The sequence below is a fragment of the Styela clava genome, chromosome 14 (genome assembly GCF_964204865.1).
Source record: "Styela clava chromosome 14, kaStyClav1.hap1.2, whole genome shotgun sequence".
Lineage (NCBI taxonomy): Eukaryota > Metazoa > Chordata > Ascidiacea > Stolidobranchia > Styelidae > Styela > Styela clava.
Genome location: NC_135263.1, coordinates 6634552 through 6652651, shown reverse-complemented (window position 1 = coordinate 6652651; position 18100 = coordinate 6634552). Strand labels below are relative to the sequence as shown.

General features: G+C 35.8%; 1 protein-coding gene and 1 long non-coding RNA gene across 2 annotated transcripts; both read left to right on the top strand.

Annotated features, from left to right (window-relative positions):
• The first annotated feature begins 1004 nt into the window (after positions 1-1004).
• On the top strand, positions 1005-6470 carry LOC120340514 (uncharacterized). The gene is made up of 2 exons (XM_039408789.2): positions 1005-1351; positions 2382-6470. Exon 2 carries the CDS (start codon positions 2428-2430, stop codon positions 6106-6108), a length of 3681 nt encoding a protein of 1226 aa, XP_039264723.2. The 5' UTR covers positions 1005-1351; positions 2382-2427; the 3' UTR covers positions 6109-6470.
• A 9003-nt stretch (positions 6471-15473) lies between these two features.
• On the top strand, positions 15474-17451 carry LOC120341689 (uncharacterized). Its single transcript, XR_013480424.1, has 3 exons — positions 15474-15712; positions 16462-16629; positions 17026-17451. It is a non-coding gene; the product is annotated as an uncharacterized LOC120341689 (long non-coding RNA).
• Positions 17452-18100: the final 649 nt, after the last annotated feature.

Here is an 18100-nt window from a genome sequence, read left to right as displayed (position 1 = left end):
TTTCTTATAGAAAATTTTATCTTTTATTAAAATAGCAGAAACGCGAGATCACCACAAACTGGTCAATATAGGGCAGTATAGGGATGTTTGCCCGACCTTTGACCCTCAAAATTACATTCCATAGTTCAATCAGAGCCATTATATAACCGTTATATAATGGCTCTGGTTCAATGAAGAAAGTTTTGATTTTTAGCGTAAAAGAATTATCCTTGGGTATGATTTACATATATATCCCGGACGAGTGGTCGTGGTTCGCCATATGAATACGCCGTCTTATAAAATTTCTTCTCCATAAATATAAAAATGTTATCCTTTATTAAAAACGCAGAAACGTGAGATCACCACACCCGACAATTGACCCTCGAAATTCCATTCCATTCCATAGTTCAGGGAAGAAAGTTTTGATTTTTGGTATGAAAAAAACTATTCCTGGGGTAACATCATCTCAATGGGTAACATATGTTCTGAATGACATTGTTCACGACGTTCTAATTCGAATCGTGCTAAGCGTTAGTTAGAAATACGCTCGCTGCCGCACCTCTGGATGTAGGCCATGGGTCGAAGTGTGTAAAAGATTGGCAATATCTTTTGAACCGATCTGTACGAACTGGTAACATCATTTGCCGTGCAGCTGAGCCATTATATCGACTTTCTGATCACGTTGACGTTTTCCGTTTCAATGCTGCTAGTTTAATTTATATTACGACACGCCTATGTTTAAAAATAACAAAAGTAGAGAAGGCGTTTTGACTACACAAGTTGAGTGCCTAGTTAGCTTATCAGTATAAATGACATCATTTGAACTATTGTTTTTCGCTAGTCTTCATTTGTTAATTATTTCCAAGCAATAATTATGTTAAACTCTACCTTTCATTTACTTCAAAATCATTCCGTAATGAGTCTACATCGCTCGAGGCGATAGAACTATTTTTGAAGGTTTGCTTGAACATTTTCGTATTTGTGTGAGCAAATTAATCGTTGAGAATTGTCGAGTTCCGCGGAAAAGCTGGTATCGTTTGTGTCAAATCTTTAATTTAAAAAGAACCAGTGTTTATGAGTACTATAGTTGGTAAAGAATAATTTCCACCAGAATAAATTTAACATTATTTGAGGATCAAAATTAGAAACGAGAAAAGTTATGAAATACCATGAAGTGACGAAATTGGATTGAATGTTTTTCCGATATGTCTACAGTCAGGTAAAAGTTCGTATTCCACCCAGCGCAAAAATACATGAAGATTGCAAGCTACGGTATTTGAGACTAATAGTTTGGCAAAATAACCAGGAAGTGCCTAGACCACCAAAAAAGGGTTGGCACAAAAATATAGCTAAATTTTAAAGATATTCAAAGGTAAGCGAAATACAAACGTCAGTATTCGTGAATGGACTGATAGTTGAGAAAAATAATCTACACTACCAAGGTTTTTAATTTAAATGTTACAAAACATTATTCCGGTATATATGTATAGATTAGTGAAAGGACAATACAAACTGTATTATCAAGTTGCATATTATTTATGTGTGTCCATTGAAAAATCATATGTGAACGCATATGAACACGCTAGTCCTATGACACCGGGTCAGTGCTAGATTCGCCAAATGGCAAGGTAGGTACCTCAAGCTTCAAGGGACCTCGAATCGGAAAATAATTCATTGTTTCAAATTTTATTTTTAAACTAACATTTATTTATTTGTAAATCGGGTTAATGTTTCTTGTCGCAAGTATTTTCCGTTTAAGAAGTTGTAAATTAAAAACAGCCGAATGAACGATTTTTCTAAATTTGAAAATCTCTATCCCTTGACTTGGCAAAATATGCTAATTTGAAATAATTAAACCGTTTCTACCCTGATAATGCCGTTATTTTTTAAAAGAGAGAGAGAGTTTAGAGAAAGAGTTCATTTGTTTTGTCAACCAGAAAACATATACACAACAAAAACATAATTAATAAAAAGCGAAACAGTTCTCGGTATAGACTGGGTGGCAACGATACGACCATGCGGTCATCGGAGTCTGTTACCAATTACCAACCTGTAAGTGAATACATCAATTGCGTGGAATCGGGTTTTTAAAGTTGAAGGATACACAATAACTTTATGTGTAAATGGTGGAAGACTTTAGGCAGCATATATATAAAGACATTGAACAAAATCATTACAAAAACAAATCATTACAAAGAATGATTGAAAGAAGATGAATTGAAGAATGATTGAAAAGAATGATCATATATGTCCTATATGATATATAGCTATACCAAAATTATTTAATTAAGAATATTCGATTTTTTTTAAACTATTTTCATATTATTAATATCGTGGACCCGTTCATTACATAAATTCATTATTTATTTTCATATAAATTCTTTTTTATATTTTTTTTATAGAAAATTAATACGAATATAATCTTGACAAATAACGTTTTATAATGAGATGACAATGAAGAGTTATAAAGATCATATCATCGTGTTGTTTGTACTCCAACTATGGGCAGGTATTGACGCCCAGACCACGAGCATTGTGAATAACTTAACAACGATTCCAGAGGTGTCAAATACAAACAACGCAACAACTAACGCGCCGCCAACAACAGCAGAATTCATACCCAGGGAAATAACGGATATTACATTGCCCCCTCCAAGAAATTTGCAAAGGAGAACTGCCACAACCACAACGCTGATTTTAAGTTTTCTTCCTCCCGCTAATTACCGGAATGATGCCAGATATTCACATTTTCGCATTGACTATGAAAGTGACACTGAAAAACAAAATATTGAAGTCGATAAAAACCTCGGAGGTTCTAGAATCATCGTGCCTGGATTACAAAGCGGTGTTTTATACAAAATTAGCGTCCGCACTCAAGGAAAAGATTCACTTGGAAATTATCTTTTGTCACCAGTAGCGCAAACCATCAAGGCCAGGACCGTCCCCCCTCCTATTTCAAATTTAAGAATCGTTTCTATGAAAAATCGACCAGATGAAGTGTATGTCGTTTGGGATGGATCTCCCACCCCCATTAATGGCCCAAAATATGATATTTTCACTTTAACGTACAGAATTGTAGACAAACTCACAAGTACACAAGCTTTTAAATATCGAACTCGTCCTATTGACATTCCTCATAAACAGGCTAGTGCATTCATTTCGTCATCTGCAACAAATGTTTCTCAGGCCGTGCGAATAGAATTAGGAGCAACATACAGCTTTTCTGTTGTTACAAAAAGTTTGGGAGAAGATCCAACGACAAGTTTGCCTTTGAAAATACGGTATGAGTTTAAGGTACCTGGCCCGGGTGAAGCAGATGTAGTTAGATACGACACAACATCCATACTTTTCGGTTGGGAAGATAGTTATGACATCAAAGATTCTGATGTCATCCTTTCATACTCACCGTTCGGAAAAGATGATTCGAAAGAAAAAGTCATAAATATTTCAAATAAAGTACAAGAATATAACATAACTGCTCTAAAACCAGGTGTGTTATATCTTATTTCAATAAAATATATTCGAAATAGCGTTCCGTTTGGAAAAGTAAGCGAAGCAACTGATTTGTATGCACGCACAGCTCCATCCTTACCGAACGAAATATTCATAGATAATATCACAACGACACAAGTTTTTCTAAACTTCGAATTTCTAAATATGAATGCTTCTAACGTAGTTATCATTGAATACGAGCTAATTAGATCAGAAAGACGTTCGTCACCAATTTCCTACAATCTTCAAGAAGCTACGAGTATACAAATCATTGGTCTCGAACCCGGACAGCTTTACCGAATCCACGTCACAGTTTCTACGCTAGAACCTGTAAGAACGACGTCTTCAACCAGTATGCTGACTAGAACAGTGCCGATGCCACCAAAGAGTTTCAGCGGATACGGGAAACAAGGAAAAATTTTACTCAATTGGGAAAAGCCAGATACATTGGAAACGCCAACCTTCTGGAGGTATGAAGTCGTCTACCACCCTGTCTCGGACTCGCTTAATGTGAATCGCATTTCGGTGTGGAATCGTGATGGTGCTCAACAGATGACACATTCCTTAGACAACCTTGCTGCAGGGACGCTTTATAAAATACAAATATACTGCGAAGTTGGAGACAATAGGGAAAACGATCGAAAAGCTCGCAGTGTATCATCAATCCCGCTTGTTCTCTATACTCAACCACAAAATCCTATTCTTACAGACTTGGTTCAAGTAACTCTTTCTCAGGTCAAAATACAATGGGCTGCAGTGAATGTGTCAGTTGCGAACATGGACTACTATTTACTTAATTTAACTCGCATATATAAATCTAACAGTGCGATAGAATTTCAGCCAGAATTTCTCTCCTACAAAATCCACAAACAAGAAACTGAAAAAGTATTGAAACTCAGCCTTGGGTCAACCTACCGTATTGTGTTGACTACTGTAGTGGGCGAAGGGAATTCATGGATGCAAAGTGTAGTAAATGTAAGTAATTCAAAATTATATGATACCTGGTCTCCGTACGACTCACATCAATTATTTCCTCGGCTTGTATGGAGATTTTCGAACTGTCTACGACAAGGGAGAATTGGACCTACTCAAGTATATTGCAATAATGCATACAGAAAAACTTCCTTGGATAAACTTACAACAGTAGAATTCGGTATCCAACACTGGATGGCTCCAATTCAAGGTCTCTATCGTATTACAGCAACAGGTGCAGGGTATGAGGGGCCGGGAGGAAAGGGCGCTACGGTCTCGGGGCTTTTCCACCTCCTTGAGGGTGCAAAACTTATGATTGCCGTTGGACAACAGGGAGAATACTTTGGTGACATGACCCAAGGAGGGGCCGGAGGAAGTTTTGTTGTAGCAGGTGATGGTACAAACGAGCCTATAGTTATTGCTGGTGGCGCCGGAAGCGCTTTTCGGGGAGCATCGCCATCTTCATTATCAGATGGTAGACTGAACCACACTGCCGGAGACGCTTCAGCCACTGGACAAGGATTTGGTAGTGGTGGTAAACAACAAACAGTGGGACCTGGACTACCGGGCGCATCAAACACGGCCGGTGGAGCAGGTTTTCATGGTATTTCAAGAAGCCTTGTTAATTTTGGAGACACTGCTCTTCCTGCTGTAGGATTTTTACCATTTGGTAATGCTAAAAGCGTCAACGACACAGAAAGGCAATTATATCAATCTCTTGCTGGTGGCAGATACGATATAGCAGATGGGAGATATTCTGAAGGAGGTTTCGGTGGTGGTGGATCAGGCTATATTACTGCATCAGGTGGAGGAGGTGGGTATACTGGTGGTGGAGGGGGTTCTTCAAATGGATTTTCTGGTGGTGGAGGAAGCTACATAAAATTTTCAGGCGGAACACAGTATGCGGAAATTTTTAACGATAAAGCTGGAATGGTGGAAATAACATTTGTTGGCTTACCGGTTTCTTCGCCTATTCCAGTTACTATGTATTTAATAGTGGCGTTTTTTGTAGGAATTGGAATGACGTTGTGTTTTGGAAGTCTTTTATGTTGGATAGATAAGTGTGGCAGGAAGCGCAATTCTGAACCAGAGAATATGAGAGAAAAACCGGAAATTCTCCATTTACATGAAACAACGGTACACGTCACCGACGCATCTCCCAGCACCTCTGGACTCTACGTTAGAAACATAAAAGATCAGGAAGATTCAAATTATCGTAAATACAGCGAAGTGGACTCAGAAATGTATGTGCCTAATCTGAGAGTCGCCATTCCTGACGCGCCACGACTTTCTGAAAGCGAAGAAAGTTGGGGTAATCCATTAAAACCAACTGATTACGACCCCAATGAAGACAGCGAGTTGGATGATGAAGATATTCAAACCGAATCTTCTGCATCGCCAGTTCCTTCAATAAACACTGATCTGGGAGATATAACGCGAGATATCTACGCCTGGGATATTACTACTGTCGATGATGAATCGGAACCCTCTGAAAGCGAGGATGAAAGTCAGTTTTCCAAGCAAGAAACGACGGATGAGGTTTCTTCACTTCCACCGCCACCCCCACCTCCTCCTCTTGAAGGCCTTCATACCAGCGAACAGCAAGAAAATTTTAGAAATAGACTTCAAATGTTCCATCAGATAGAGAACAAAATGTCTTTCTGATTTTATTTGGATTTTAATTTCTGTCCGTGTTTTCGTACTTTTTTCGTATCAAACATTTGTAGAAATGAATTTTGGGATATGAGTTAACAATGAGAATTCTATTTATACTCACAAATACAAGCACAACATACTATATTCTCAAAACAAGTATTTGTAATATTAACGACATTAATTAATGATGTTTAATTTAAAGTATAGATAAATTCTTATTCCTTATTAGTTGTCCAAATATTACGGTTGGTGCAACAAAGCATATCATCAGAACCGCGTGGCCTGTCGTTTGAAAATAAAAACGTCATCCAAGGCTCAATTTGTCATTACCGTGTGTAATATTTGAATGTAAAATGCAAAGCCAAATTTTATGTTTTCGCTTCCTTTCAATATATGGCAATTTGGGCACTCTTATCGCGAGAAATTTTACTCATATACGAACTGAGTAACATACTAAAGATCCATCTCAAAATACGCCATATTTGAAAACTTCGAAATGTTTTCATATACTGTAAACATATAAGGAAAGTGGATATGAAATGCTCAAATTTCACTACAAGATATGTAATCCGCTATTACAAAAACATAATATATTTACGTCATCAGAGTGTCGTCTTCGCGGGTTAGTTCACGTCACTACTCACGACATTGAGTACTCAGTACTCATCACTATTAGTACTCAAATACTGCTGTTGTAAGCTTTCTAGCAGCATAGAAGCCAATATGTTTCGCTTGGGAAATTTCAATAATAAATTCAGAATCTAAGAATTTGTCCTCAGAAAAGTATTCCAGAAAATACCTTTAATCGATCAAATCCTTTTCATCAGTAATTCCAGTAAACTAGCACAGTACAATGGAGCCAGTAGAAAATTTGCTATAGGGAATTTAGTTGAGCCAGTGTGTTTCAATTTTTATTATTGCTAATATGTCCATACCTTCGTATTCGTTTTTAAATTACTTGGGTAACTTCCCAAGCGATCTCGAAGATTTTTTGACTTGTAGTCTTTGGTTTATTGCGTGAGTATTAGATCACGATTCCGTAATTTAGGTAAAAGTCCTATACAATAATACTTATTATTGAGAGATTTAACAAAATGTTCTCTCAATATTTGTGACTCAGCTTCTTATGTTGTAAACCATCAGAAATGTAGATATCAATATCTCAGAAATACGTGGAAATATCGACCAAAAATAGTAAAATGTATAATTTTCTTGTAATTGTATCCAGTCAATCAAGGTTTGATGAAGCTTTATAACTAACTAGAGTCTACATTAAGTAAAATTCAAAAACTATCCTTCTCTTTCTAAAAAGCACGCGTTTTACCCAGTATTCAAATTATAATTTTTGGCTTATTTGTTTCGTTTAAAAATCGTTTGTTGTCAATCTGATGAATATCCGTTTATTTCTCGTCGTAGAAAGTTTACTCAAAATTGACATTATCGGGTGAAGCGAGACATCAACATATAATGAAACTGGGGCAACGATATAAACTTTCTTTATTTCGTGATATTCAAAAACTAATGTAAACCCACACTATGCCTTCTTAGACGAAATATAAAATTAATAACACTTTTTACTCCATCACAAAAAGTTGCCACACAATTAACACACTCAAGCACAATAAATAAAATTATACTGAACGCGAATAAACCTTGTGCCAACAGTTAGATTGGCATAATATTCACCTCATCTCCAGCGTTTATTTTGTAATAGTGTTTGTCACATTTAAAACAATAGTAATCTGAAATTTTTTTATAATTATTTGTATATCTATCTTTGTAAATATTGTATAGTATGTTAGTATAGAATTTCGAATCGATTAATGGCGCAAAAGACAACTGGTGTTACAAGTGCCATAAAACATATTGGCAACGACAACAATCTGAAAACGAAAAGTCCTTAATATGCATGTGCTTGTTTCCTGGTTTGACAAAAGCAATAAGTTTTCTCTCTCATTTCCCCAACGTAACGCGACATCGACCCTAAAGTAGGATAATCAGCAAGATGTCGAAGGTGATGTGGGTGACTCAGACAGATTTTGATTTTAAATGGTTTTAAACACTAGCTATTTGTCAGATTTCAGTATATCGGTGTTTCATTTATGGCGGTGGTTCTCAACCTCACTAGCGTTATGTGGGAGCTTTTCAAAAGGTACGCGAGTAGCTTTGATTTATTGGAACAATTGACTACAGCAGGGGTTCCCAAACTTTATTGGCCGCGGGCTAAAATTAGAATCGAAAAGATGTTCACGGGCCGGAAGAATGTAGCGCCCAAAAATGGATTCACTTTCATTCGACATTTTTTTGAAACATGCTCGTTTGACTCATAATAGCGCTCAATGTTGTATTCCTTCAGAACTGGAATAGTTCGTTGGCAAAGTAGACAATTCTCTAAAGTTTGATACTTTTCAATGGAGAAATACGAACACTGCCATTTATTCAAGAAACGTCAATTTTCTGAGTCTAGTTTTCGTTTGATTTCTGACATCCCTAAGCTTTCCTATATGGCTGATAACTAAATTACTGTTCTATGTAATCCTAACACCGATACCCATAGTTGATATACTAGTATAATTGAATTGTTACGATAAACACTTGCTTGAACTCTGATAATGACATAAATTAGCGGTATCTAGATCGCAAAAAAGGTAGAAATAAAATCTGTTGAACACTTTTTCACGTAAGCTCGGCGGGCCATTTTAAATCATTACGCCGGCCGGATTTGACCCGCGGGCCGTGGTTTGGGAACCCCTGGACTACAGCATCCTTGCGTAATACGCATACGGATCCACCTGCGCAAAGGCATATAGAGCAAGGGAAGGTAGTTAGTTTCACGCAACCTCAACTGTTAATTAACTTTTGAGTTGGCTAAAATATGCCGACAACGCTTCACACTGTATGTATTCGCTGGCGGCGCTTATAGCTCTACGAATCCTTATCTTCAGAGATCGCCCTCGCCCGTTACAGCGCTACTACCAACTGAAAACGAAACGGGCATGTCCACGTTCGTCTTGCGTGTCACGTCACAATAACATATTATAAAATTATCCAATTCACCAAGCATTGATACATCTGTCAAATTGTAAATTTATTCCCTCATTGCATTTCAAAACATTCCATTCGGATATTATGTGCGCTGCGTTTGTTGCCATTTGTGAAATTATAATTGAATAATAGGCTCATTAAATGAGTAATTACAAATTATATACTTGTTAAGTTATAATTTAGTCTACACGTGCCTCACAATAAATAAATAATCGTTTTGTTACGATAATTCAGTAACGCGTCGCGGGCCGTAGGTTGCCGACCCCCAGCATACACATTACAAAATACTCCCATAGCGCAATAAAAGCGTTGTCGGTGGTACACGGCCAGAGTAAAAACACTGAAATGGTAGGCAGTCAGTTAAAGGTTAAGAACCATGATTCGTTCATGGCAATATATATAACAAGACAGCTACGCTCAAATATATGGACACGTATCGTCACATAGTGGCAAAGTTTGATGGTGTCATAGCACATAAATAAGAGTAATAGCCTTCTAGCGAAAAATATAATATTTACTCACTGAAAATTTCAAAGCAATTGGTCCACTAGTCAAAGAGAAAAGCGATTTTTTTCTAAACGATACGAAGAAGACCAACAAGAACAAGATTACCAAAAATATGAAAACGATCCATAGGTCCACTCACGTGTCCAATAATATTGAGATTGAGAAAATTCCCACGATGTCTTTTTTCAATCTTATAAACTATAAAGAGTAATATCAATTTGCCTAGAATACCGTATTTTACGGACAATAGGGCGCGCCTTCAATAATTTGCTTGTATTGGGGTTTCGTCCATACATAAGGGCTACTGGGGCTATAAGGCGCAACAGGTAGGCCTACTGGTTTCAAGTGTAGGCAGTAATGATTAAAGCACTACCTTACCCATACTTTAGGCGTCCCTGCTTACGAGGCCGGTTTTTGGTCCGTAAAATACGGTAGTTTCAAACAAAATACACGATAGTAATAAACTTTCGGGCTGTTGTACTCTCTTTCAACAATTACGTTGATAATGACCAATACCTACAACCTCATGCAAAGATAATGTGGGGAGTGGAATGTGATAAATTTGCGACGATAGTCATACTCATGAAGCCATGAAAGCTTTAAGAAAAACCAAGCCATGAAAAACTACACAGATTGCTAGATTGGGCATTGCGGAAAAGGTGATAAGTGGTTTAATATACAAACAAACGCAAAACCGTGGCGGCAAATTCGGTGTGCGGACACTCATAAAAGCAATTATTAGGAAAAACACTAATCACACGCGAGCAGGTCTGTAGCCTAATTGATACATTGACGTGGCCAACATTGTTAAAACAGTACCGGTATACACACAGAGAGAACAAATAAAAAATATGCCACTAAATGAATGTTTAAAAATGTTACACTGCAAACTATTTACACATATATAGTTGAATACTTAGTAGGCCTATTCAAGCGGAATTTCTAGAAATAGCAGTATATCATACTCTTTGTCACAAAATAAAATATCTGAATCAATCCCTGATGTATTCATCTTTCGATTCTGTTATGATGTCCGTATGTTGCCTTTATGCTGCCATGTAATTTCATATTTCGGCCTTTGCTTGTTGATATTCCTTAAGTGCTGGTTCATTGTTGTCAATCTAATCTTTCTGCGCCGTTCAAAAATGCGACCGCACCCGACGACTGCCAAACACAAACTTTAAATCCAATCTTTTATCCATAAACTTCTTTAATTCCGGTGGACGGGCCTTGATCGTGTTGATATCACGAGATACAAATCTAATAGTAAATACCGAAACACACAGCCAGTAGCATTCTCAGTCCAACAGCTATGTTTGCAATCCTTCGCTATATTCACCAATGTTACATATCGTGTGTTGTACTTTGCTGCTCTAAAACCAAATTTAACCTTATATTACATCCATGATATCTCCTAAGCAACTTTAACTCTCTATTTTTATATTTGATTACTGTTATTAAATGTTCATATTTATCGTGTGCCAAATCATGTTGTAAAATGTTGCATTCTTCATTTTTTATTCCTAGGGCTAATATGCCGAGCTTATATTGCATTCATGATACTTTCTCTGTAAAATGAGTTCATATATTCTTACAATTCGATTATGACTTAAATGTTCGCCATCAAATTGTCCCAAATCGTGTTATAAAATGTTACATTCTCTATTTTATTAAGTGAATATGCCAAGCTAAAAGCTCATTTCCATCATCCCTAAATTTGTTAATCAAATCACAATACTTCTTCATTGAGCTCCCTGTTCAATCTAATCTGCATGAATGGCCTGGACTAATGAATTGTATATGTTCTGTGTAATCACACTTCTATTTAATGTTTATATTCAAAGTGTCCAAAATCATTTTACATAAGGTTATAAAATATTGCATCCTATAATTATATTCCTATATCAAGTCAACTTTTTTGCCAACTGTGTGTCTTTCATTCACTTGATTTATAGTTTATTATCGACTGTATTGATTATATTGAATTTAATATTAATTTATTTTTGCTAAGTCAACACTTTACCTAAATATTTGCATGAATGGCCTTGTCCAAATAAATGCATTTTGTATACAACAAAAATCTGTATTGTTTCGATGATCCAACCCGTGCTTCTGATTATATAACACTAGTATGTGTATGTTATAATGGAACTCCACCCTTGTTCAAAATCCTGCATGTTCTGTTTTAACTTATCTTCACCCATAAGTTTACAAATAACCCTAATAAATCGTATCTTATTAGAGTACCTGGGCTCCACTAAGCAGTTTATATTTTGGAAATCAAATTCAATATGTGGCGAATTTCGGTCAGTTGAAAGAACCGTATACCATAGTTTTCGCTTTGATAATAAAACATGTAAATATTGTATATAGTAAACAAACATGAGAGGTATTAATAGATTGACACCGAACCTGTTATTTATTTTTTATGTTTATTGAATTGGGTGGTAACTGACTCTGATGACCTCCAAAGGTCGTATCGTTGCCTCCCAGTCATGCACCGAAAACATTTTTTAATTTTGTCATGTATGTATGTATATATTGTTTTCTTGGTTTGACCAATGACATTAAACAACATGATGCGCAACTCCGGCATTTTTATCCGAAGATCGTATTCGATAGCACGCTCCAATGCACATACTTGACGAGACGAAAACGAGCGGATGTGTGCTGCTTTCAAGGCGTAGCACGAATGGTGTTCGTGCCTGCTTTGACAGTTGTTGTCGACTTTAATGATATTTTTGAAAGTTGGCGTAAAAAGAAATCGGTAAAAGGTAAGGTGAATACCATTGTTGTATATCAGACCCGGGCATCGCACTGTTAAGTACATGTGGGAAAGCCAGCCTTTGTCAAATACTACGAAGTTATTAATTCAGTACGGTACGTAGTTGCCCATTTGCCGAAATTACATATTTACTTACCCCTTATGGTTTCAAATAGTTCATGCACCTCCAGTTAGATTTTTTTAATCAGTGAGGATATATACTCATTGTTGATTGCTGCTCATTGTAACATACTATTACGCATTCACTTTTATTTGCGTATTGAATCAAAGTGTTAACAAGTTCACCTAACATTTCACTCATACCGGTCTATATTGTATAGTCTGATTTCTCAAGTATTTGGAGCCACGAATGCTTGTTATTTTCTGACTAAACCCTTTTATTAGTTGGTTTATATACCAAATTCAGTAAAATATTTTTTAAATAAAACATGAGAATTGGATTTATTAGCTTTTCCATTCTGAATCATATAGACTGCTTTATTTATTCTTAACGAAAATTAATAAATCTCCTCTCTTTCTTCAGATGTGAAAGTTGTGGACAAACCTGTCTAAGCATTGCGAGACTCTTGCAGCACAAGAGGCAATAGCAGAAATAGCAAGTATATCAATCAAGAAATTAAGCCGACATAAAGCAAAACTTTCAACTATTCGTCTAATCTCAATTTCCTATTATTTATTCACAGGACAACTATAGCAGACGGGGAGATATCAGAAGTCTGGCGACATATCAGTGACAGTGTGATTCCAAGAAATATAATGCAATTGAAAATAGAAAATTGCAATAGAAAAACAACCTATGGAGGCATGCAAAGACATTTGACCCTCCGGTAGAGTTGTGTATGGCCCCCACATCCTGCAGGGCTTGAGGAAAATAACTAAAAATTCCAAAGCGTAAGATTGCATAAGCGGTCTTATTTGTAAAAAGGCACAAAACACGCCAGACATACTTAAAACAGCTTTGAAAATGAGGATTACGGGTACCTCACTGCACCTGTGTTATATTTGGTTCATCAACTTTTGGTAGTACTATAGAAGAAATTCCGGAAGGGGTATAATCATCATTCATGATAAAATACTATCATATATTTTTTGAACAACTTCAATCTATACCAGGGATCTCAAACTCGCGGCCCCAGAGAACTTTCAGTGCGGCCCTCGAACGCTTAACAGTAATTGTAATAGTATTTTGGAAGTTTTTATTTTTATCTAAATGTAATAGATTTTTCAAACCTTCTAAAGTGAAATTGATTATTCACACAGAAAACAATTTACTGAAAGTAGTTTTGAAATATTGATTTTTTTTGTCCACATTTTGACCCAATTAAGAATACACATCAAGCTAGCAAAAGAATACTAGAATAAAACACTTGAGTAATTAAATTAAACGCAAAGTACATGAAGAAGGTGGCATTTTCGAAGAAAATGGGAGTTGTAACATTTCTGCTCTTCACAAAATTCTGAAGCACATTGTTTAATTTGTCATATTTCCATCAATACAATCAAAAAACACAATAAGATCAGCAGTCAATATGACAAATTCGAAGACCAACTTCGAACAGAAAATTTCCATGTGTTTGTATATTAATATAATTATACAACGACTTAGTTACTAAAAATCAATATCAATAATAATTCAAGCAATCCTATGCCACGCAATGTAGTGCGAAATGTCTTGTCGAAAAAATCTGTCATTTGTTTTTTTACTGATCTATACATGAAATGATAAAAGCAACTTTTTTGCATTACTGGAATTAATTAAACATTCGTAAAGATCCAGATAAACCCATGATCATGTGGCCTCGTTAGTTAGAGTTGGTACTATAAAATCATTTCAGACTGGCCTTAGTATGCTGGTGACACAAAAAAATGCCAAACGCCAGGACAAATGTAATTATTAAAACATTGAGTTTATACTGTAGTATTTTTGTTAATTTTAGGTTCATATATTTAGATAAGTTATTTTTAGTGTATGTATTATTCTTTCCTTATTCAAAGCTTGTTCAAAAATGATTTTGATGGTTGTACATAGAATTTTACGATTTTTTATAATAAATACTGTAACTTGCAAATGTTGCAATAATAGTGGAATGCAAATATTAATATGTAATTGCATTTGAAATTGAAGAAAATAATAAAACTTAATCCAACTGTTTAGTTGCATCACAATATATGTCACAAACTAAAACTATCTTAAAAATATCTTTTAAGTATACATTATCAAAAACTGTTTGCGGCTCTTTTTACAATTTTCAAAATGCAATGCGGCTCTCGAAAACCCATGAGTTTGACACCACTGATCTATTCTAGACGATTCAAGCATTGCTTTGGGAAATTATATCACTTCAATTAAATTGAAATAATCTCGCTATATTAAATACAAAATCGTTGCTATCATAAAGGTAAACCAATTCAGCCACTCGAAATATATTGGCCTTCACAAAGCAATGGAGGCAAAATTGAGAGTTCATGAACTATGAACATTTGTTCTTTTCTTTGTCTTGAACTTTCCATACTCCACAGCCCCTATTAATTTTTTTTTAATTTTAATTACCATGTGATGGTCATAGATTCAGATATTCAGATTCAGATATTTATTTCCGTCATGCAAGAAATATTGTACATATAAACAGTAAAAATAAATCGAGAGAAGAAATAACAGACGTACAATAATTCGACTGCAATAGACGAGGAGTCGCGAATAAACTATAAAGTTAACGTGTCAGCGACACCTAAATAGCTCTAAACAGCAGCAGATGAAGTTAAATAAACAGGATTTAAACATATATATTTTTTGAATGAACACAATTTGGAAAATGTAAGTCGAATTGGGGAAGTCAGTTAGGAGAAAATAGTTAAATCGAAGATAATCATGAGAAACGAGAGAAAAACAAGAGCGCGTCAGGAGGGGAAAAAATGCTCAAATCGTCAGCGTCGTGCTCGGGTCGGCACCGTCACAGCTGTCGGGCTTCTGATTGACATGACGCTGCCTTGCGGAGATAAATTACGGGGAATTCCCAGCAAACCACAATAAGGGAATTAGTTTTGGAGGTATAAATACATAATGAAGTTTGGGCAACAGAATCACAATACGAGAGGTTAAGTACACGGCGAAGAGATTTGGGGTAACGTAGCTTGTGGAAGAATAGTGAAAATATTCAATAACACTGGAAATGAATGATATGAACAAATAAGAAAAACATCACATTCAGCAAAATTGTCATCAAATACAGGATTGATGACCAGTGAATTAGACTACTGGATGTTATAAGCATTGAGGTAGTGATTTTTTAATTCTTTTTTAAATGTATTATAGTTCTTAGAGCGTATGGTAACTGGAAGCATATTCCAAAGTTTTATACCAATGAACTTAATGGAATTTTGTGTGCGGCTAGATGAATAGCGAGTCATATAATATGAGCTATTGGCAGAAGACCGAGTTGCATGAGAGTGAATGACGCTTTGCTTAACAAAATAGCCGGAGAATGCAGCCGGCAGTTTTTTATTATGATGTTGGTGCATAATTTTCAGCACTTCAGTTTTATAAATATCTGCATTTTTAAGTATTTTCATCTTATAATAGTAGGATTCTAAATTGCACCGAGGTCCGGCGTGTGTAAGAGCACGGATTGCCCTGTTTTGCATGACTTCAATACGATGCAGTAACATTTTGCTTGCTGAACCCCAGGCCGCAATGCCATATTGGATATGGGACTGGAACAGAGCATAATAAACCATACGTAAAGTTGACACTGAGGTGTATGATCGAAGTTTATACAACATTCCTACCGCCTTAGATAATTTAACGGTAATGTTGGATATGTGAATATCCCAGTTCAATTTATTGTCAATATCGATACCAAGATATTTATACGATTCCACATTTTCCAGAATAGTCCCCCCAATTTGGATTTTTAAACCATCAATGCGTTTTGGTTTTTTAGGAGTTATCAACATAGTTTTTGATTTATCCACATTTAATGTTAGTTTGTTAAGTTCCATCCAATGAGCAACCTTTTGTATTTCAGTATTCACTCTGGATTGAAGCACAACATGAGACTTATCACTATCGAGAAGGTTCGTATCGTCAGCGAATAATTTGGAAAATAGAGTGGAGCTATGTGCAAGATCATTAATATAAATTAAGAACAGAGCCGGACCCAAGGACGAACCCTGGGGAACCCCATGGGTCACAGGTAAGACAGAGGAGCAATATGTACCTATTTGAACATATTGAGTTCTACTTGTCAAATAACTAGTAAGGAGTTGATTTGCTACCCCCCTAATACCGTAATGCCACAACTTATACATTAAAATTTTGTGGTTGACAGTATCAAAAGCTTTTTTAAGGTCGAGAAATGTTGCACTGACATATACTTTCCTCTCTAATTTATCATATATATGAGAAATAGTATCTAAGATGGCATGTGACGTGGAGTGATTGCTTTGAAAACCGAACTGTGATTTATTTATAACATCGTGCTTTGTAAAGAAGTCCATTAGCCTCCTGTAAATTAGACGTTCAAAAACCTTATCAACAGCAGATAATATGGATATAGGTCTGTAATTTGAAATTTGTTTTGTATTACCAGATTTGAAGATTGGAATTACTCTGGCAATTTTCAGTGAAGATGGAAATATCCCCAATCGAAGTGAATTATTAAAAAACTCAGTTATACAAGGTGCTATGATGTCTGCCACATACTTAAGGAAACGACTGGGAATGTTGTCAGCGCCAACCGCTTTACCCTCATTGAGGCATACTATTTCCATGGTCAGTTCATTCACTGTTGCAGGACTTAAGAATATGGATTGATTTACACGCTTGCTTAGAAATATTTTAAAGCCATCCATATCATTGGAGAATTTAGTACCAAGGTTGGACCCAACAGTGGAAAAATATTTATTGAATTCTTGTGCAATCAAGGACTTATCTTTAATGGTTCTGCCATTTTCCAAATCAATTTCATTAACACTTTTGGTTTTTTTATTTTTAGTAGATGCTATTTGATTAACAATTCGCCAAGTACACTTGGGGTTGCCTTTGTTTTGGGCAATCAATTTTTGAAAATACATTTGTTTAGCATCTTCAATGGCATGTGTTAGTGAATTGCGATATTTTTTATAGTATGAGGATTGAGAACTATTGCCGCATAAGTGGTGAGATTTGAACATCTTATGTCTTAAACAGATGCTGTCACATACTTAATATCTTTAACACATCTTCACATACATATCTTTAACTTGTATTTTCTGTCATGATGTATTATCTCAATGTGCCAAACTATTAATTAGTGTGCATATTTTGCTTCCAGATGACATAAATGTATTGTCATGTTTATTACCTCAGCTTGGAGTATTGACAAGAAAAAGGTGCCAGTAAATTAGGTAAAAAAATTTTCAACTCATTGTTATAATCAGAATTCACAATCAATAGGAATTATAAACAGCCAACAATCAGTGAGAATTATATGCGAAATCCCTCAGAATAAATTTGTCTAAAATCGGAGGAAGTCAAAAAATATAGGTAGTTTCTATCCACACAAGCATTTCAAGAAGACTTGCTCGAGCCAAACTAAATGAGCATCGTCAGGTGATCGGTAAGGCTGCAAGTTGAATTCAGCCCTGCAACCTCCTGCATAGAAGATAATATTAATTAGTGGGCTA

Excerpts from the sequence above, each read along its gene's own strand:
- LOC120340514 (XM_039408789.2), top strand. The coding sequence starts at position 2,428 with ATGACAATGAAGAGTTATAAAGATCATATCATCGTGTTGTTTGTACTC.